The 22885-nt window shown below is 30.1% G+C and overlaps 2 protein-coding genes across 5 annotated transcripts in view; one reads left to right on the top strand and one right to left on the bottom strand.

Annotated features, from left to right (window-relative positions):
* The window catches only part of LOC126739140 (furin-like protease 2), a 969288-nt gene that overhangs the window by 720187 nt on the left and 226216 nt on the right, over positions 1-22885 (bottom strand). For all 4 annotated transcript variants that reach the window (XM_050444697.1, XM_050444683.1, XM_050444705.1 and 1 more), the window contains one exon: positions 1337-1690. In XM_050444697.1, coding sequence (XP_050300654.1) covers positions 1337-1549 — 213 coding nt within the window. In that variant the 5' untranslated portion in view covers positions 1550-1690. The remainder of the gene's footprint in view (positions 1-1336; positions 1691-22885) is intronic.
* On the top strand, positions 5449-6291 carry LOC126739168 (larval cuticle protein A2B-like). Its single transcript, XM_050444731.1, has 2 exons — positions 5449-5490; positions 5731-6291. Exons 1-2 carry the CDS (start codon positions 5479-5481, stop codon positions 6190-6192), a joined length of 474 nt encoding a protein of 157 aa, XP_050300688.1. The 5' UTR covers positions 5449-5478; the 3' UTR covers positions 6193-6291.

The raw sequence follows: 22885 nt of genomic DNA on the forward strand, positions 1-22885 counted from the left end.
CATGTAACAAAGTGCGTCTAACAGAGTGTTTTTTTCGCTTGTTTCTTTAATCTCACCTTGACATACCTTCACTATAACTTTCTAGAGCACAATAGTGGAAATTCAGCCCTCGCGGGTCTGTCTAAGGTACATAAAAGTAAAAGGTTTAAAAGTGTTAAGTCCCCAGATTTATAAAACATTACATTATAGCTCCGCTGGGTGTATATTGTTTGAATAAAAATCCTAACATTAATAGAGCATTCTAAAGCAAATAAATCCCGAAAAAGACAATAATAGCCGACTCCAATTACTAAAAGGCGATTAATACAAATGCCATCTATGGTTTCCGTGTTTAGTTTTCTAAGCCGAACATTTCAAATAACAAGTTTTTATGTCACGCCATCATTCATCATAGCCTAGCTATCATTCATAATTTGGGGGGTAATCATCAAGATATTTGGTTTATAGACGGTATCTCATATTTTATGCTGTAAACTGGTGTCTGTATAAAAATTTTTTTAATATAGCTTTATGTGGTCTTCCATTTTTATCAGGGTTTTATTTTAAGGATTTGATTGCCGAATTTTTATCTGTGAGATACACTAGTGTCTTTCTTTATACCTTATTTTTTATTTCTGTGGTTTAACTGTTCGATTATCTTATTATTTGTTTTGATCTGATTTAAATTTATTTACTTTAAGTAGAGATAATAACGGTAACGGTTAAATTTTTTGTTATTTTTAAGGGTAGAGTTCTCTCTTGATTGTTATTATGGACTTTCAACCAAATTTTCTTATTTCAACATTTTTAATGAAATTAAAACTTAGCCAACATTTCCTAATTGTTTTCTAAGAATCATTTGAAAATTCTTTTATTTACTTGTTTAGAGGGACTTTTAGCCATAGTAATCATATTTTTCTATCTAAATAGCTTATGAAGAGCTTGGCTTTGAAGCTGCCAGGGAGATATTTTTTATCTTTAGATATTTAAGATTAAATCTAAGTTTACAATAAAAATGTAACGTTTTTCTGTAAACTATATAAACAAAGCTAGTAGGGGTTCAATAGGGATTCATGGCCACGCGCGGAAATTAAAATTTCCTAACCTGTTTAAATAGTTTTAAGATAAACTATGCAAAAACCTCAATATTTCCCTATTTTTGGTGGGTGCAGTTTAAAATTACTGCTGATGTAAAATATTATATCTCTTTCAAGTAGAAGGGAAAAAGTATATATTTCCACATTCAATGCTGTATTACTTAATGATTACGCTGAGACTGTTATTCTTTTGGGATTATTTAGGCTTGAAGGAGAAACAAATCAATAAACATAGTAATTAATTGTATTTTGGAACTCACCTGTCCTTTATTAATGAATCCGTGTTTCTCGGCCATTACGTCAGCAGTGGCGTCTCCCTCCGGAATATGAACGGCAAACTCGTTCAAGAACACGGGAGAGTCTCTCAGTGCATGAACCGACGGCACTAATTTGATCACTATAAGAACACTAGCAAACGCGAGAAGTGAAAATGTTTGTAAATGGTTCTTAAAAAGTAGCGAAATTGAGACCATGATGAAAGTTTGTTAAAAGTCAGCTGTATAAATAGAAATTGATAAGGTTGACAAGTGTCACAGCGAAATAGTGACGACTAGGAACTAGAGCCGGTCAGAGCGGTGCAAAGTTTTAGGAAGGGAGTAGAGATCTGAAGCTATCTGAAACAAATAAAAAAGTATTTTTATAAAGAATTGTAGGATTGATGATTGATTTCGATTAAAAAAGTTTTAATATGAAATAAATTTAACTACTAAGAGCACACAAATTTCGTACAAGAAAAGATTTTAATTATTGGATATACTATAAAAGACTGCGTAATCTAACAACCATAGTTATGAGAAAGGGTCGGAAAAAGCTACTTAAAAAACATTTTCTGATAGCCCAGCACTAAACAAGGATTGCAAAAAAAAATTAACACTATAAAAAATAAAACAGAAATTTTTCTAAACATACATCAAGATACATTATGGTTATGTTTAAATAAAACCCTAAACGCAAGTAGATTTTTGTTTGTGACCAACCACGATGTTTTAAAAATAATTAAAAAAAATTAAATGAATGCAAATGGTGCACACAAATTAAATTTAAATTTAATATTATTGTGTTATCCATTTTCAAATCCTCATATAACAAAATTGTGTCCAAAGCTCTGAAAATAAGTGAATATAATGGAATTATTTAAATTTTGGTAGCCTAAAAAGTTTAATGACCCTCGTTTAAAAAGAAGTAAAAAAATTTAACTAAAACAATAATTGACCAGAAAAAAAGATGCGGCAAAATTCTGGACTTAGACAGGGATGTAGCTACGAAGTTATATACTCTATATTTCATCCTTTTAATATTAATAGAGTATTTGTATTAATATTGATGCTCGTACATTACTTCATTAAAATAATCGACTGTATTTAGTAAATATAGTTCAGAGTTTAGGTTGAAGAGTGTAACACTGATAGAGCCTCTTTTCTGTCGTCACACAGGGTACTATTTGGTAAGTATATTTTATTACATAATTTTAATCATTTGATGCTAATATTGAGATGGTTTAATGATCCTTGTCCTCATAATACAAATCGGTGTATTTATTTACTTATTTAAATAAACGGGGTGCTCAACACAGAGGCACAGCTGTCTAATTACTGAATGGCACAAAGTTTACAAAAAAAAATCAATAGTCTAGTTAGTATTCGACATTTCTACTAAGACATGCCTAAAATATTATCAATCATCTTACCTAAACTAACAAAACTTTAATCTCTTCTTTATATATATTTTTTATTAATTTTACTTTATATATCCACATACATAAATATAATGCTTAACATAGACATATAAAATTACGAATTATACACCTGGATAACCTAAGTGTCCTCTGAGAAGATATCTGCATGTGCTCCTATTTGTTTTTACGAAAAAAAAATTGAAAAAATATACACTAACCATTACAAAAAAAAAGAACCAATTTCAAATGAATACACATCGTCACTTTCACAAAAATCTAACCTAGATGAAGAGTTCTTTATTTCTATTATCCATATAAAAAATATCGAATTAGTAGTAATGAGTTACCATTAATTTTGTGGAATTGCCTGTGAGAAAGTGGTGAATGCAGAAAGTAGTTTGATTTTGATCTTGGAATATTTGAAAAAACGCTAGGCTTGTACAAACATAGGGTTTAAGGAAGTAAAGGAATAATTTTTATTATCAATCAAGTAAATTGTAAACAATTTACTTGATTTAAATAAAGAATAAATCAAAATATTAACGCCTATTTCCGAGTGATTGTATATTAAAAAATTTCAATTTATAATTGTATGTATAAAATTGTATTGGTCTATTAAACCGATAATTAAGAAGATGTATGGACTTTCTTCGTATAGTCTCTATCCATGTTACATATGCTTGATAAAAAGGAGGACAAATAATAGTGGTATACTCTAGTATATGGGTCTAAGAAATTATATATACACTGTTAGTAACAAAGAAGCTTTGGAAAAACCCTTTGTAGCTCGCATAATCAATCCTAAGATTCTATAGATTTTAGTCAATTTATTTCAAGGTACTGTTTAAACATTTATATTTTGCCATCAAGAGCTACATCTTTATATAGAGATTTATAGATCTTTATATAGATATAGAATATATAGAGCCTACATCTTTAATATTACCAATGTATTTAAGTTTAAAGTTCAAGAGTTGTAGATTACATGAAGGTATCTTAGCAATTTTTCTTGGAAAGATTACATAATTTATTCGAGGTAATAGAACCTATTTTTATTACAATACTGAGAAATCTAAGTTTCTTGGCAATTTGATAAAATCCAAATTGTACGACAAATAGTTTTAATCGCCTGCATATAATGTATGTTTGGTATATAAAATGCACTAGCACACGTCATTTAAAAAATATTAAAGAGTAAGATACTCCGGAGTGAGCCTAGAGGTACTCCTGATCTAACATCCGTATCTTTAGGTCTCATACCAATAATTTCCAAAAATTGAGTTTTGTCCATAAAATAGCTTTTCAAGTCCGCTCTATGCATACTAAATTTCTCAAGTTTAATTAGCAAACTAGGGTAATTACTTGGTGACTTATCAATTGCTTTGGAAAAATCAGTGTACACAGCACAAACCTCTAGTTTTCCATCCGTGGCCTAGTTAATCTTAAAAGTACGGAACCATATTGGTAAGAACAGAGAGGCCTCTAGTAAAAAGAAATCTAGAAAAAGCCATGCTAGTATGATATCCAAAAAGAATTATTCAAAAATAAGCAACTTAAAAATATTACCAAAGTTTACTTTATTATACAGTCCGGCTCTCAATTGTCCTCCCCACATATTTTCTGGATGCGGTTATATAAAAATTTTAAATTTAGCACACATCATTAGCAACCTAAATACTACTTTTTGGTCCCTAGCTCATTTTGCAAAATTTCAAAATGGCGGCGGGACGACATTTTAAAAAATAAAATTAAATGAAAAATGAATTTTGAAAGGCTGCTATTTTGCTATGGGTAGAAGTATAATGACTTAATATTCTAGGACCAGAAAGCGTTCAGTGGGAGCTTTTAAACGATGTATCGCATGATCCTACTTCTATTTAATTTTATTTTTCAAAATGGCGTCTCGCCGCCATTTTAAAGTTTTGCAAAATGAGGAGTGTGTTACATTTGTTTCAAATACACTGTAAAAATAATGAAGAAAAATTAAAAACTGTTAATGACTTCTTGGTTATTTAGACATCCATTTTAAATATTTACCTTTTGAACCCGTAGATGCAATAGTATACTTTTAGTAGTAATTTGTTGCAATTTCTCAAAAACATATAAAAAATATTATTTACTTTAAAACAAATACAAATAAGCAATTAAAAATAAAATTACAAATGTGGTTATAGAAGGCTGAAAATACTTTATCAAATAAAAGTAAATCGAATCCTCCTTTGATTAAAATGGAAGTTTTCTTAGATTCATCTAATTTTTTACTACTCTTTTATGCTGAAGCTGTGTTATTATTTTTATGTTCATTCCACTGAGCTAAACTATAAAGTTAACGCAAAATAAACAAATTTATTTTGCACAATGTAGAAATTTGAGATACCCCTGAATCGTAATGAAAAATAAGATGATTGATGTAAGCAAGGCTTAGCTTTCAAAGTAAATTTTTCCAATAAAGTCACTTACCATAAGTATAGTATTTAAAAAAATTAAATACTAGGAAATCTCTTCATACTTGTGGAAATAGGGTAAGGCTTACATATTTATAAAACAATTGTATTCTTAAGACGGTTAGCGACCATGACTGGTCAACAAAATCCTTGGAAGAATTTCGTAGGTCCTATTAGTATTCAATGCATGCCAGTATTTGGAAAGTCAGGTCGTATAAAAGCACAATTATTTAATCAATTGTTATCAGTCTATCTTTACTGAACATTTAATAAACAACTAAATATGGCAGCTAAGGTATGTAGGTAGTGGTGCACAACCCTTTTCAGATTTTTTCATTGATTGTGTTTGTATTGTAAATAAATAAGCTATAGTTTATCGACTAGTAGAATTTCAGTAAAAAGCTACGAATAAATACGTTAAAATACTTCTTAATTTAATAATAATAAAAATTTGTATTATTATAGTGTTATTTATAAATTTATTAATTATTACATTTTTCTTGTCAAAATGCGCTAATATTAAATATTTTTTTAGTTTTTTATTTTGGCGGCTTTGGTAGCAGCAGCCAGGGGTGGAGTGATAGCCGGCCCAGCAGCCGTAGTAGCAGCCCCCCAAGTACTCGCCAAAGTTTCCGATGCAGCTTTTGATCCAAACCCGCAGTACTCGTTTGCTTACGACGTCCAAGACAGTTTGACCGGAGATAGCAAGAGCCAAATTGAAAATAGAAATGGTGATATTGTTCAGGGACAATACAGTCTTGTTGACCCCGATGGTACTAGAAGGATTGTGGATTACACCGCTGACCCAGTAAACGGATTTAACGCCGTAGTAAGAAAAGCTCCTTTGACTGTTGCTGCTCCAGTAGTTGTACCAGCTCCAACTCCAGTTTTAGCTGCAAGGTCTGCTCCTTTAGTAGCTCAGCCAGTTGCTTATCCCACTTTCCCAGCCGCTCCAGTAGCAAGGCTAGCTGCTCCAATTAACTATGCCTACGTTTAAAAATTTACTAATTATAGTTGGTTTTGTACATATTTTTCTGGTTTCGTTATCCTATTTGTAGTACGTTATTTTTATTAATAAAACACTGAGTAAATTAGACATACAGTTTTTTTAAATCTTATTAAAATCTCTTTTTTTTTAACAAAGCTTAAAGTGCTTGATAAAATAATTTAAAAATAACATTGCAAAAGTATCCCACAGGATCCAAGGTAGTATCGGGGTTTTGCCAATCTGGATTAGAACATAAAGAATAAAATCTGTGAATACTAGGAGCATTGAAAACTCTATCTAGATTACGCCAAGTGGATTGTTTACGAACTGTAGTAGAAATAATGTTGCAACTCACTGCCTCAGGGTCAGAGATACCTGCATTTAAAATTGAATATGCTATGTTGTCAAAATTTGTACAAAAATAGTGATTTATCCTATGATAAATGTAAGCTTATGGACAATGATCCCTGAAGTTTAAGGTCCAAAGTAACCATTTTGGCCGCCAGTCATCTATCAATCAAATTTTTTTATAATTTAAAGTAGTTTGATAACATTAAAATTTAAAAAAATAAAATGACTAAGATTTTTATATCTTTCGAAAAAATGGGATGAAGCACAGAATTACACAATTTAATTGAAAAGTAACGTTAATTATATACCAATCTTAAAATACTACTACAAGTGCGACAACTAGTTCAAAAATCCAATTAAACCGATTTCCATCCCAATTCAATTATTCCGCGAACAATATAAGAGAAACGTAAATTTCGAAAGCAAATGACCTCAGCAACGAACTCCTCGCAATAAAATATTTATGAAATTACCGGATGCGACGAGTAGTTCTACTGGGTGAAATAAATTGAACATGATGGTTCTTGTATATTTGTATTCAAGAATAACACTCAACATTGTAATAATTACTAGGACAAGAACGAACAAAATCTTTATAATAAATCATCGTTTTGTATTTAACGTCATTTTTAATGGCTAACTAATAAAAAATCATATTTGTTAAGACTATAGCACTTATTTTAACCCAGTAGTATTGGAGTAGGTAAAAATAAGGCACTGACACTTAAAAACCTTATCTTTATTTAATTAAAATACTACTACAAAAAAAGAAATATTTTACATTGCCTATTACGTACATCCAACGTACCAAACTACTACATAACAGTAATAACTTTTAAAACGCTTGCAAATTTTACATATACCTACATGGTATGCGTGTGCCATTGTTAATTACAAATTGGCCATGACGAATCCAAACCAGGTCAGCTGATGATGTAACTGAGTTGATGATGTAATTTCTCCAAGGGACACTGCAGTTTTTCCATATCGAAATTGTTAAAAGAACGTTACTAATACAATCAAAAATAAAATACAAAGTTTATACTTTACTATAACATCAATATGCTCGATCACAATCCTTTAAAAAAAAATGAAACATGCTAGTGTGATTCTTTGTACAAAACAGGTTGAAGCATTTGATTCATGTTACATCTGCTTGATTGTAAGTACTGTAATTACAATAATGTACAGGGTATCTTTCTATATTTAAGAAGAAAAATAGAAATGTATTTTCCAAAAAAATTCTGAATAGCCAAGCCAAATTTTAAACTAATTAAAAAAAAACTAAAATAACTTTTTTTTTTAAATTAGTGGTTAGATAAAAAACTTCAGGTAACAAAAGAACCAAAGAAAATATTTTACAAATTTTCTCAGAAATATTGTTTTTACACTTATCCGGCGAGGTTTAATTATCGCGTAGGAATATGTATTTCCAACTTCGAAAGACCGTAAAACCAAAATTGTTACAAAAAGGTGCGAAATTTACCTTAATTGGTGTTCTCTGGCGCCAAAAATTCATATTTTTCGCCATCTATAGTTTTGTTGGTGGGGAGCGCTAAATGGTACTGCATACCATGAAAGCCTGGTTGACCCAGGCGCAATAAGAATAGACAAATAACAAATTATAAATAGATTGACGCGATCGCATACATACAATTATTTCCCAAACTATTGCAACAATAAAACAAAGTTAAATGAAATTATAAATTGCTTAAGAATTTATTATAAGAATAATTTAATTAATATTTGGTAAGAGACATAATTTGGAGGTGGGCCTTTGTAAAGTACCACTACTTGTCTTGACCGTTGCTACCCGGCAAATGCCATCCAATCCAGGATGAACCTGTTGCACCCGTGCAAGCAACCAATGCAATGGCGGCCGCAAATTATCCTTAATGACCTAATGACCCCGACCCTAATGTTTGGATACTAATTTGTCCATTTCGACCGTTATTGCAACGTATGCAAATAATCCCGGTGCCAACGCTTCCAAAAATCAATCTGGATTTTTTGCACAAGTTCCCAACGTTGTAGGGTATTAATATTGGTTTTAGAAAAATCCCTTGAAGGAAGAGAAATTAGTGGTTCTAATGTTAAAAAATGACCGGGCGTTAGAGCCGTAATATCATTAGGATCGCTACTAACAGGGTGCAATGGCCTCGAATTAAGTACGGCCTCTATCTGGCATAAAACTGTGTACATCTCTTCGAAAGTAAGAACCTGCATTCCTACTATTTTTACTAAATGAGCGCACACCAGTTTCCCAGCCTCCAAAGTTTGGTGCTGCCGGCGGATTAAAACTCCATTCAATCCTTTCACTGATCGCGGCATCCTTAAACAAATCCAAAAGTTGCCTATTGGCCCCGACAAAATTAGTGCCACAATCAGAATGAATTTTATTACATCAACCCCTACGGGCTATAAATCGACGTAAGGCTCCGAGAAATGCATTGCTGCTCAGATCTGACACAAGCTCCAAGTGTACCGCCTTAACTGCAAAACAAACAAATATACAGACATAAGCCTTTTGCCCCTATATTTGCCTAATGTAACTAAAAATGGCGTAGCAAACTGCTGCACTATAAAGGAGTGTAATGTTCGCAAGCCAGGATGTAAATGTTTTTAGTGAATATCTACTATTAATAATTGGGTCAGCCTGTGTCTTTGGGGCAATTTAAAGAGGGAATTTTTTATCATTCGACAAGGTGGAATTTGTGAGACGACCGCCGACCCTAAGAAATCCATGTTCGTCTAAAAAAGGGTTTAATTGGAAATTAAAAGTTTGTCTCCTAACGCCCCCTATGACAAATTCCAACAAGTTAGATAGCAATACAGCCGCGCAAAGCTCAAGTCGAGGTAATGTAAAGGAGCAACCTTAGATTCGTAGACATTCGATTCGTAGACACAATCATTACATGAATTAATTTTGAAGAAAATATATCATTATATAACAAAAAAAATCCAAAACGAAAATCAGATAATACAGAAGAAATCCTAAAATAAAAAAAATAATAGAAACGATAAAATTATAAAAATTCTAATAATATAATTTAAATGATTAATGTGTCATAAGAAATATTGTTATACCTTTTCCACCCTTTCCAAACTTATAACTGTAACTAACTTCATTTTCTTAACTTATTCTATTCATTTGGTTAACAATTTTTTCCAAAATTTCAAAATAATATTTTTATTTCTATTCGTATGGCTCTTTATTAAGGTGGCCCAAACGACAAAGATCAGTGCAATTAGCTGGCGAATCAGTGGTTTCCTTCTTATGCATTTATTATGGCATTCATCCAAATACTTTCGACATCACGGGTGGCATCTGAAGGAGCTCCATCTTGTTGCCAAATTAAATTTCGATATTCCTCCAATGGTAATTCTTCATAAATACCGTGGTTCAGTTAAAGGTTCATTATGAAATATTGGACCTAAAATTTTAATATTTTTAATTTCTCCTCAAATGTGAATGTAACTTCTTTCTTAAGTGCAAAATGTGGCCAAATAATTCTTTTAAAAATTGGGTTTGTTTTGTTACCAAATGATAATTTGAGACGCAAATTCAAAGCGACTTCACGTTTTCCACACGCTGAAGAAGACGATTATACAGTTATATGTGGGTATAATCGTCTTCACTCGGTGGGATTTCTTCTATAATAGTTTAAAGTAAATCGGTCTCGACATAATTTTTGACCCGAGTTTCTTTTTTTATTATAACATGCATAATATTTTTTAAATAAGTTTTAAGTCCAAATATTTTTATAAAATTTTGCAGTGGATTTTCTTTTTGCTTTTATGGGCTTTTCTTGACCCTAACTACTAATTGTAGTTCTTTGTGTACATAAGTTAGGAATTTCTAAGCTTAACAATATGCGGTGTTAAAAATTAGAACATTCCTGAACAACAGCAACCGCACCATAAATATTATTGCCTCTCCTACGCCTCTGAATAGTGCAAAAAATTACTGATCGCCCCTATTTTCTAAAGAATGTCATATGGACCACTGAAGGTATATTTACAAACCTTGACATTTTAAACAGAAATAATAAACGCATTTAAAGACAAAATCATCCCCGATGATCCCGACAATGTCGGGAAATTCAGGCAGCCACAAGTGGTTGATTTGGTCTAAATATTTGGACAGAAATTTATAAAAATCTAATTTTGGGCCCATATGAAAATGTTATAACAAATTTTTAAAGGAATTTTAAAGCTATTTGAATAAAATATTTTTTTTAAAGTGCTATACAGTACATGACACACAATACAAAACAAGTTTCAAATTACAAAAAGGTTTGGTGAAAGTTGGATTGGACATAATGGTCCTAAGATGGCGGGTAAGGTCTCCTGATTTGCATATTTTAGATAAATTTTTGTGGAAAATACAAAAAAAATCAAGTTTATGCGAGGGGGGAATTTCAAAATAATTCTAAAAATATAAAATGTTACATGTAATGCAATATTAAAAAGGAAACTTGACGAAAATTTTAAAAATGCAAAAATTCAATATAGTCGCTATAAGAAAAAACAAATTTGATGATAATTGGCAAAAGACAAAATGTTACCTATTTATATTAAAAATCTAAAAACACGATCATGTAGCACCATAACATTTATATTATCATATATCTTATAGATTTCGAGATCAATAATATGTTGCGGGTGGAAATTGAAACATCCTATATTAATACCCTTATTAAAAATCACTAAGAATTGATAAAAAAATCTAAAAATCTAATAATAAGTAGAATATTTTAGTTACAAAATGCAAACTCAGTGTAACTAGATGAAAACCAAAAGAGCACAGTCCAATGTCTTATCTAATTGGATTTGATGGTAAGTTTTTATGAATTTTTAAAGGCTTTACTTAATATATTTATAAGAAAATGGTCATCGTACCCATTTAAATTATGCAGTTATTAACTAAGAGATGGAGAACGTTGTTTAAAATCATAAAATTAATAATTTTATATTCTAGGATAGGATTCTTTGGTATGATATACAATAATGCTGATGTTATTTATAAAAAAAGGGGCTATTACTGAGTTAATTTGTAATTACTAATTGAGTTTTTTTGTTTTCGTTTACATGACAGATTACCAAAATACCCTGTAGAATAAAATATTAAAGTTATTTATAAAAATATGTTAATAAAAACAACACAAAGTATCCAAAACCTAAAAATTAAATTTTTTCTTATACCAAGATATTTCTGGAAAACTTTAAATTACTATTATTACAAAATTATCTTAAGAGTTGTTATTGTATGAAGAGGCATATTTGTTGACAAACTTTTTTAATAAAGAATTATTCATCTTATAACATTTTGATTTTATTTGTTCTTTAGCCACACATCTCCAAACATAATGTAAGTTTAGTGCGATATAACTAAATCTAATATTTATCTAAGAAATATTTATATAATCTTCATATATTATTTTATACTCGTATAGTGACATATTCAAGGAATATTCAAATTACAAGACAATTTTAATCTTCGCTCGAAGACTTTTAAAGGTTTTATTTAATATATTTATAAGAAAAGGGTCACCATAACATTTATATTATCATATATCTTATAGATTCCGAGATCCCTATGTTGCGGGTGGAAATTAAAACACCCTATACAGTACCCTTATTAAAAACCACTAAGAATTGATTGAAAATCTAATAATAAGTACAATATTTTAGTTAAAAAATGCAAACTCAGTGTAATTAGATGAAAACCAAAAGAGCACAGTCCAATGTCTTATTTAATTGGATTTTATGGTAATTTTTTATGAATTTTTAAAGGTTTTATTTAATATATTTATAACAAAATGGTCATTGTATCCATTTAAATTATGCAGTTATTAACTAAGAGATGGAGAACGTTGTTTAAAATCATAAAATTAATAATTTTATATTCTAAGATAGGATTCTTTGGTATGATATACAATAATGCTGATGTTATTTATAAAAAAGGGGCTATTACTGATTATTATTTCTAATTACTAATTGAGTTTTGTTTTGTTTTGTTTTCATTTACATTATGGATTACCAAAATACCCTGTAGAATGAAATATTAAAGTAATTTATAAAAATATGTTAATAAAAACAACACAAGGTATCCAAAAATTAAAAACTAAATTTTTTCTTATAACAAAAGATTTCTGGAAAACTCATTATTATTATTACAAAATTATCTTAAAAGTTGTTATTGTATGAAGAGGCGTATTTGTTGACAAACTTTTTTAATAAAAAATTATTTATCTTATAACATTTTGATTCATTTGTTCTTTAACCTCACATCTCCAAACTCAATGTAAGTTTAGTGCGATATAACTAAATCTAATATTTATCCAAGAAATATTTATATAATCTTCATATATTATTTTATACTTGTACATTAACATATTTAAGGAATATTCAAATTACGAGACAATTTTATTCATCTCCTGAAGATTCTAACATCGTTAGCAAAACACATATGGAGAGTAAATTAAAGTGTTTTGGTTACCTAGTGGTAAAACTGTCTCATATTTTGAGTGTCATACGAAAGGTTCCAATGATAGGACTATAAGAAATATTAAAATTTTTTTAATGTCTTTAAAAATATTATTCTAATAAAAGACGTTGTTATTTTGACAATACATGTCTATACTTCATTTTTTTAAATTTTGAATTTGCCATGGATCTTGGCAATAGGATAAAAAATTAAAACGTGTAATTTTAAAAGCACATCATACTTTTAGGTAAATAAAACAAAAACAACGATAATAGCAAAACTTAAAAACGAACAAAATAATATTTAAATCAAGCAAGCATTTGGAAAAAAAAGTAGTATTTGTGTTGCTTTTTTAAATGACCAGTGTCTTTTTGAAATGATAGATGAATTTTTCAATTTTTATTATTATAAACCTTGAAATTCAAATTTTCAACATAAAAGTAAATTTTAATAAGATAGATCTAAATTGAAACCTTTTAGAGATTTTAGCAACACAAAATAAATTAATTCAATTAAAAAAGAATAAACTACATTTTAACTTCCTTATATTTAGCCTCTGTAAAATCTCTGGCATAACGTGTTTCTATGAGTTAATGTAATTATTGTTATAAAACGTATTTTTATTGTTTTTTTTTTAATTGTAATTTTTTTATTAATGGTATTATCATTCTTAAGAATTTTTTGTAGTAAAACAACAAAATAATACAAATTAATTAATAAACGCGAAAGTATTACAATTAAAAATATAACTTAGCTCAACTGATTACCCCTTTTCTTATTGCCCACTATCCAGCACACTCATTATTGCAAAAACTGCCTACAAACTCCTTCCAATATTCAACCGATCTTGGTATCCGGCTCGAAGGACCAAAAACTTGTATCCGAAATAGTGGAATTTATTTATTGGAAATAACGTAAAATAACAAGATTTATAAATATGCCTTTATGATTATCGCTTTCTCGCTGTGATGCAACTGTTCTCGACCTTGAACGCTCGTAAGCTCGGTGTGGCAACGTCGCAACATCGACGATCTTCTGCGCATGGCGCGGTTAGCAAAAAAATAATATTAAAAATCTTATTATAAGGTCGTAACAAGTATCTTTAACAAGTTTTTTTTACTAAAACTTTAAAATACTTTAAACGATCCTTGAAAATATTCTGACAATATATAACAATACCTGTTTTCATACCACAGATTTTACATATCTATAATATCAAAGGACTTTATAGTAGAATATTATTTGTATACTTTGAATAGAACGGAAAGAAGTTCCTGAAGCACTCCTTATCAGAATTTGCGTAACTACGAAAAAGAGCACTTGCAAAGCGCAAAAATAAATATTGAATAACAACCTCTTTTAAATACAAAATCACTTTTCCCTGGAGCTTTAAGTTTACGATTTTTTTTTAATATCTAAAACCTTTAAGTCCTTTTTCATGTCTAATAATTTTATTAATTACACTAAATTCACCGACCAGACCTACAAAACTGATATCAATGAAAACAGTAGAAGTTACGGAAATATGCGTGGAGTCATTGATTTCTTCTTCAAAGTAAGTATGAAGTAGATTTATTAACATATTATCTAAAAATGTTTAGATGAAAATCTTCCAGATAGACTATGTCATTAATAGCTTCTAAACTCTAATAATATTAGACAATAGAAATTTTTTATTAGAGAATTTGATACCATAGAATTCAAATTAAGATAAAAAATAAATAAACTCACAAAATCACAAAATGTAATTTAAAGTTATGCATATTAGCAAGAGAATCAACTGCAATGTTACCCGATTAAAAGTTGTTATATTGATGTATGATACCACTGTTATTATTGATACAGGGTATCTCTAATGTTTAGAACTATTAGTGGAAATAAAAAGATGCCACAGAAATAGAAAATATTTTAGTGTCTTTAACTTTATTGTTATAAAAATAATAAACAAGAACATCAAAACCATGTATGTTGACTATGATTTTTTTTCTGGGTTTTTCGGTTCAATTGTAATCTCCTAATATCGTGACGTTTAGACTTCAAACCTCTACTTTATAAAAAAATATAAAATTGTGCCAATCTAACTCTCATGACTAATTTTAACTCTTTCAATCCCTTGAAGTTTGTACGCATTTTTTGTACGACTTTAAATTATTTGGAGTAGTCATTTTAGCAATTAGTTATTAAAACAAGATAGCCGTAATTCTCTCGATTAATAAGCTTAGGTTCTATTTATACATTAAGCTTATATTGGCTCAACTATTAGTAACTTTAAGTCAACAAGTAATTTTTAACTCTTTTAAACCCTTGAAGTTTGTACGAATTTTTTGAATTACTTTAAATTATTTGAAGTTGTTATTTTAGCAATTAGTTATTAAAACAAGATAGCCGTAATTTTCTCGATTAATAAGCTTAGGTTTAATTTATACATTAAGCTTATATTGGCTCAGTATTAGTAACTTTAACTCAGCAAGTAATTTTTAACTCTTTTAAACCCTTGAAGTTTGTACGAATTTTTTGTACTACTTAAAATTACTTGGAGTAGTCATTTTAGCAATTAGTTATTAATACCAGATAGCCGTTATTCTTTCGGTTAATAAACTTAAGTTTGATTTATATAATACGAATTTTTTGTACTACTTTAAATTATTTGGAGTTGTCATTTCAGTAATTAGTTATTAAGACAAGATAGCCGTTATTCTCTCGGTTAATAAACTTAAGTTTGATTTGTATAATAAGCCTATATTGGCTCAACTAAACCCAAAACTTTTATTATCGTTTCAACGATCTTGATATCAGTTTTTAAGGATCTTCCAGATGTTTTCAAAAGATCTATTAAAAAATATAGATACGGCGTCCATTCCACAAAAGGTCTTTTAACAGAAAGTAGCGAGAATTCAACAATGTCTTATAGACTCATTTAAGGCAGAGGACGTTACTTAATTTGGGCTGATTAAATCAATTAAATATCTAGTCGCGTTTATTTTATAGTTAATAAAACAGTTTTGTACTATCACACTAATTACAATAATGTAGGTTATGATTATTTAATCTGCAGTCATTTTTTTTTTACTTTTTTTTTGTCTATTTAAAGGACGGTGCAATTTTAATTCACTTAGTAACAGGTGTGTAAGTCTAGACAAATACTAGTTTTTGCTAAAAATATTGTAAAACAAGTTATGGGAATTGATCCAGGGGCATCATAATATATATTGCATTGATTCAAATGTTTTAGTTAATACCATAGATGATCAAGAAAATTAAAATACCTCTTTATGTGGGTGCTGGGAAATAACCCAACAACACCCTTTTCTGTCATCGAGATGTATTTATTTTTTTAATTGGTCTATGTTCATAATTTTGAAGACATCATCGATTGCTAGAAAGTTCCCATAGGTCAGAAAATAATCAATTTAAAGTGGTTACTTTTAAACGTTTCAAACTTTTAAAGAAAACAAATATAACCCATAAATTGCCATAAAACTGTCAGACTCTTAGGTTTCAAGCCCATTTTCACATCCCTTGTTGATGAAAGAGGCAATTATTGAACATCTTTACTATCACTAAGTAAAACAAGCTGGTAAAAAGGTCGCACAGTCAAAATTTAGTCATACAGTCGACCTGAGTTGTTGCAGAAGTCAGGTTGGGTCACGAGTTACTCTTACTTTACTCTTTAAACCCTAATATGGGTCTCTCTCTCCAGACTCTTGATGGCTAAATACTAGTCCAAGAGTTGCAGTGTACAGTCGAGTTGAGGCACTGTCGTCGAGAAGTAGTGTGTGAGTTGAGTCACGAGTCGTAGTCGCGATCGGAGTCAGAAGTTGCTCACGGAAGTTCCCTATTATCTCTATTACCCCTAGTACCCAAGACGGGTTTTTCTCTCTCTCTCTTTTTCTCTCTCTCTTTACATCTTTACCTTTAGTGACCTAGAAAGGTCCGTAAGTACCCTTATACTCTAAACCCAGTTAAAACTACCTGTATTATTGTCGCTAGTTATGAGCTCGGTCGTCGTGTGTTAATACAATAGGTTAAAGTAATTAACCCATTGTAATTAGAGTATAAGCACCATTGTTAGTAGTTAGTAAGAAGTGAATGAAGTTACCTGCTAAGAAGCAAAGTAAGTGCAAATAAGGGAAAATTAAGTATACAAAAAGACAGCAAAGACAATTCATAGTTTACAACTACATTAATGAATAACTGTTCCATTTTCCTGTCTTCGGATCTAATAAATGAGCATATTTTGTTTTGGTAAAGTTTTGTTTTATTTATTAAGTTAATTGGTTCAGCGCCATATAAGCTGTGGTCCTTTGATAAACATACAAAATAAATAAGTACAGTCCACTAGTACTCTCCAGTGGCACAATTAAATAATTGTGTCTCCCTCTATTTGGGGAAGAAGCCAAGCAGCAGTTCTCCCTCGAAAAGTCGGGTTCAGAGAACGATGGGGTCCATAAAGGTTATGCTAACAGTCATGATTTGATGGTTGATAACCCAGAATCTGAGTTTCTATTTACAGATTATATTTACAGAAAATATAGGACTTTCCCAGTTTATTAGAAATTTTGTGATACTACTCCAGTTAACATTTATATTTTACTATTTACTGATGTTCTTTCAATAATACAGTATTGCAGAGTAAATTGTATAATCAGATAGTCATTAAAATTAATATGGTTTCATTTATCAAAATGATAACACATGTAATTTCAAGATGCGAAAACTATGACAAAATATATAAAGTCAGGTTGTTTTTTAGAACCTCTAAAAGAAAATTTTCAAAATTGTCTACAGTCACACGATGTTCCACCTGATGAACTCATGATTTATTTGCGGATCGTATTAGAAATACGACTATAGAATAAAACAGTATATGCCAAAAAAAAACATAGGTCAGGGATCCAAGGTGTGGGTCTAAGCTGATTCAATGGATGAATAAATCAGGAAATAAATTTGAATTTAATCTAGGCACTATGACCTCTGAATTAGTAAATAAAAGTTATGAAGTCTAATTTAATAATTATTTTAATCACGTACTACTTATTCACGAACTTTTTGAATAGGAGTTGTATACTTGCGGTACTATTAATTTTACAAGGAAATATTTATCAACATGCAAAACCGACAAAGAACTAAAGCGCGGAAAATACGATTGACATGTAAGTAATTTACGATATTCGGCTCTAAAATGACGCGATAAAAGGTCAGTATATTTGTTATTTAATTATCATAACCCCTCCTTAAGCACTGCAGTAAAAAAGAAAGGAAAAAAGATGCATACATAAAAAAGTGCCTTGCCCTATTATGCTTAGAGATTATAATAAGAACATGAATTTTGTGGACAAATTTTGTTTGTGAAAAAGCCACAAATTGAAGCATCAAATTTTCTTTTTTCTTCTTGGTACAGGGATCATAAACGCTTTAATTATAAATAAATTACACTGTCAGTGTCAACCATTGAACTGTTTTTTATAAGAATTACAGTTCAACTATAAGATTTCAAAATCTATAAGACTAACATCAAGTAGCGATCAACCAATACTTACTACTCGTAGGAGATACGCTATTTGTAGCAAAAAACATAAAGATATAAGAATTATCTAGCAATACAATATTCCTTTTTTTTTTTTTGAGAAAATTAAAATATTATTTCCAGAAAAAAATTCCAATAACACCTAACTTTAATATTTCAGGTTATGACAAAATTTTCTGTTTATTTTTTGACATGTATTTTCACAAAACAATGAAATAAATTCTTTTTATAACATATTTTTCTAAGTTTTTGTAGTAAATATACCCAAATTAAAAAGCTTATTAAGAGTAAGTTAAGTCTTTCGTCAGTCCTATGTATGAGGATTTTGAGGAAGATAACCTGGTCTAAAGTCCTGCTCTCGATTAGTACCAAATTACTTCAATCTTTCAGGCTTCTGTGTTCCAAGTCATCAGAAAGCAATAAATACCTGGAATGTCATCCAGTCATGAATCTAAGCTTTTCTCGTTACATACCTGAGGAAACCAAACGACGTCACAAAACCGTGACAAAAACGTTGGCAAATGACTATAATGACGTTTTGACATAACGATAAAAATCACGTGAATAAGTCCCACCAAAATAACATCAGTTAGGTGACGTGAGTGGGACATATATTACTTACCAATTAAAGACGTTTTTACTGACGCTTCTGCTGTCCTATTCTCTAAGTAATAATGAGTGTATCAGTTGTACGCTGAATAAGAGTAGTGTTTTATTTATTATTCTTTAAGTGTTTAATTGCGTTTCTAAAGTTTTTATACAGAGCCCTAAAATTTGTTAAAATAGGTATATCCACTGGCTAGTAAGAAGTTTATAGTCATTTACATTTATAATAAAAATGTAATAGTATTTTTTCATGTAAATATAAAACTGTAGTGCGAAAAATGCAATGTTATTTAACGCGACATTTTGATTTAGCGGACATATTTATATTTATTTTCTTTTTCATTATGATATTATTTAATTTTCACTCATAGGTGAATATTCTCTACAGGATAACCCGGACAACCTAATTTAACAAAATTTAATTAAATATAAATTCAAGTAAAATTGAACGGTTAGGTAGTTTTTTCATTTTAAATTAAGTTAATAAAAATCAAAATGCAAACAACCTCTTTAAGCAACAACTTTTTTATTCTTTTTTTAAGTATTTTTACACCATCTTCTTGATAATAAAATGGTTATTTCAATAGCAATTAAGTAGCTCATACTTTCACTAGAAGTTTTACTGTTAAAGACTAGTGCGGAAACATATTAAGAAAGTAAAAAATCATAAAAACAAAATTAAATAAAGTACTTGTTTCAAATATTATTCATAAAAAAGTTACTAAAATTAATACAAAACATAAATATTAAACATAATAAAATTTATAAATCATTAGTTGATTATGATTGGGCCCTGCATTATAAAGATAATAAGACCAAACCGGCAACTATCAATTGCCAAATGGAAATTCTGTAAGAGTATGGTTGTATTAAATTATAGAGCATCACAATATAGGAAAGTTATAAATCATTAGTATCACATTATTTATACCTACTTATCCGTATAAGTGTACTACAATAAATATCACAAAATACAAATTTGCATCAAAATGCACAAGTGCACGAACGACGCCGTCGCTATCAAGAATGCCATCTACAAACGCAAGAGCATGTGACGATAATTATCAAATGATTCATTCGTTTGATAGGAATCATTTGATTTTGATTAAAGGTCAAAAATTGACATTCTAGAAACATTGACAAACAGTCCTTTTTTTATTGTTATTCAAATGACGTTATTTTATCCCCACAAAAAGGGCATTTTGCTGACTACGTCATTATATGACCATTTTTTCATGTCGTACGTCATTCTGTAGTTGCCTGGGACTAAACATTTCAAAAGGTGTTTGCTAACTTTGTTTTAGAGAGGCATACATCCGTTGACCATCGCGTTGCCCAGATCTAAAACCTCTTGATAGTTTCTTTGGGGTTACATGTAAAGCGTCTGTGAATAAGAATAGTGGAGGCGAATCTAATATATATTGCAAAAAATGAGAAATAATCTACAAGCATTTAGACGCCTTAAAAATCAAATGCTCCTAAAAGGACCCATATCGAACATTTATTGAAAATATTTATCATAAATTGTTTTCTATAAAAATTCTTATTTCTTAAAGATTTTAATACAACTGATTACTCCAGAAAAATGTTTTACAGAAATACGTTTACTCCTGATTTTCTAAAATAAAATTCAAGCACCTTTTCGGATTTTATGGAATTTTGTAGCTTTAACTTGGCGCGATGTTTTCTTTAAAAAGGACTTGGAGGTCGCGTCAATGTAATAAAACGCCACTTGGTCGGTAGTTACTGCAAATAGGCACTTAATTTTTAACTTTTTGCCCTTTTTACTGTGGCGGGGCGACGGCGACGATTCGTTCCCCCTTTTTGAGGAAAAGAGGCATTCACGGCCCGAGTAACACGAGAAGATAATTCTGGCCGAGTGTTTCGTTATAAAGTTTGTTTGAATAGAACAGGTTCGCGGCAGTTGTTTCCCAAGCAGTATTTTATTTGGATTTCTATCTGGCGTGGAATAATAGTCTCGGAATGCCGCTTTTTTTAAAAAGGAAACTTTAATAAAAAAATTTTCTGAGGGAAGGCAATAATTTTTATAATATAAAGGGAGACATTGGCGATAAACTTTTTTCTAAGATCGAAAAGTGCGACCCCAGTGGCACTGTGGGCAAAGTGTTCACGATGCGACCGTGTGGTCTCAGGTTCGAATCCTGGCATGGGCATGGTTGTTTCTGTTTGTCTTATAAAAACAAGACACTCGTGGTTCGAAATAAACAACAAGATTGGGCGGCCGTCGAAATACGACGCGAGTCCATTGTAATTGAGGAAAAAAAAAAAGATGAAAAAGGTGCATATTGGAAAGTTTAGAAATATTAGTTTTAATTTAATTAACTAAACTGGTTCTTTCCCTCTAACGTACAGTAACTTTATGCACTCTCCAGCCTTAGTGAATGTTGCAAAGCATAAAATAGTAAATCTGACTTTTATTTGATATTTCATTTATAATTTGCCAAAATTCTCAAGGACATTATATGATTAAATTGTAAAAAAAACACATATTAGCGGTTTAAAAAAAATGCTATTAAAGGAACAAGAAATAGCAATATAACCTAAGATGATTTTCTTTCTGTCGTTTTTGCTTCAATCAATAAAAGGTCTATGGTTAGTCGCACTAGTCGAATTGTGAAGCTGCTCACGAATAGCCTCCACCCTTAATGTTACACGTGTTCTTAAAAAATATCAAAAATTGAGGTTATTAATTTTACTGTCTATAATCAGAAATACATTTCTTTTCAATTCAACAACCATTTTGGTAGCATTGGTCATAATATGGTAAAACAACTAAAAGTTGAAAAAAAGACTATCAATCTCCTAGCCTCAAGATTGACGAAAATTTGTTTTCGCTTCCTACCAATGTTAATGAAATAGCAGAAATAATATCAATCTTGAAGAAGGGTAAGGCGCCAAGAATCAACAGCATATTCATTCTGAATCTCTAAGTAGGTCGTTAGCATTTTTGATAAATAAAAGTTTTGGTTTAGCATATTTTCCAGGAGATTGTTTATTATACGCCCGAGAACTTCTCTTTTCACAAAGCAATCTACCGACTCATATCATATTAGAAATTTGTTCTCTTATCGATAGTGTACTGAAGCAAAACTTCTTTCAAGTTGATAATAATATTGTCAAAAGTCTGGTCTTGCAATGGATTCCAACTTGTCACCTTTTCTGGCAGAAGTGTTTATGTTTTTTCTTGAAAGAGAAATCTCAAATTGCGAAATTTATAAAAAAACATATTAGATGTTGGTATAGGTACGTCGATGACATATTTAAAATTTTCACTGGTGCCACGAAGGACTTACTGGAATTTCAGGCATTTCTAAACTCTATCAATTCTTCTATTCATTTCACTCTTGAACAGGAACAACCAGACAATCTATCCTTTTTAGACCTCTTAATTAAAAGAAGAAACAACATAAAACTCGAATTTGAAATGTATAGAAAACCAACTGCTACGGATAACGTTATACCCTTAGCTACAAGCTGTTATAAAGCCTCTTCATAAGAGCGGTCAGAGGGTAATAATTATAATAATTATAGGCCTATATCATTATTAAGCTGTAGCAATGAAATTTTCGAAAAATAATCCAGGTACACTTGGTAAAGTTTTTATAAAAGTATAATGTATTATCAGGAAACCAGTTCGGCCCTTGGGCAAGGCATGCCAACAAATATACCTTAATAAAATTAGCTACAAAATTGTATCACACCATTGA

The sequence above is a fragment of the Anthonomus grandis genome, chromosome 1 (assembly GCF_022605725.1).
Source record: "Anthonomus grandis grandis chromosome 1, icAntGran1.3, whole genome shotgun sequence".
NCBI classification, from domain to species: domain Eukaryota; kingdom Metazoa; phylum Arthropoda; class Insecta; order Coleoptera; family Curculionidae; genus Anthonomus; species Anthonomus grandis.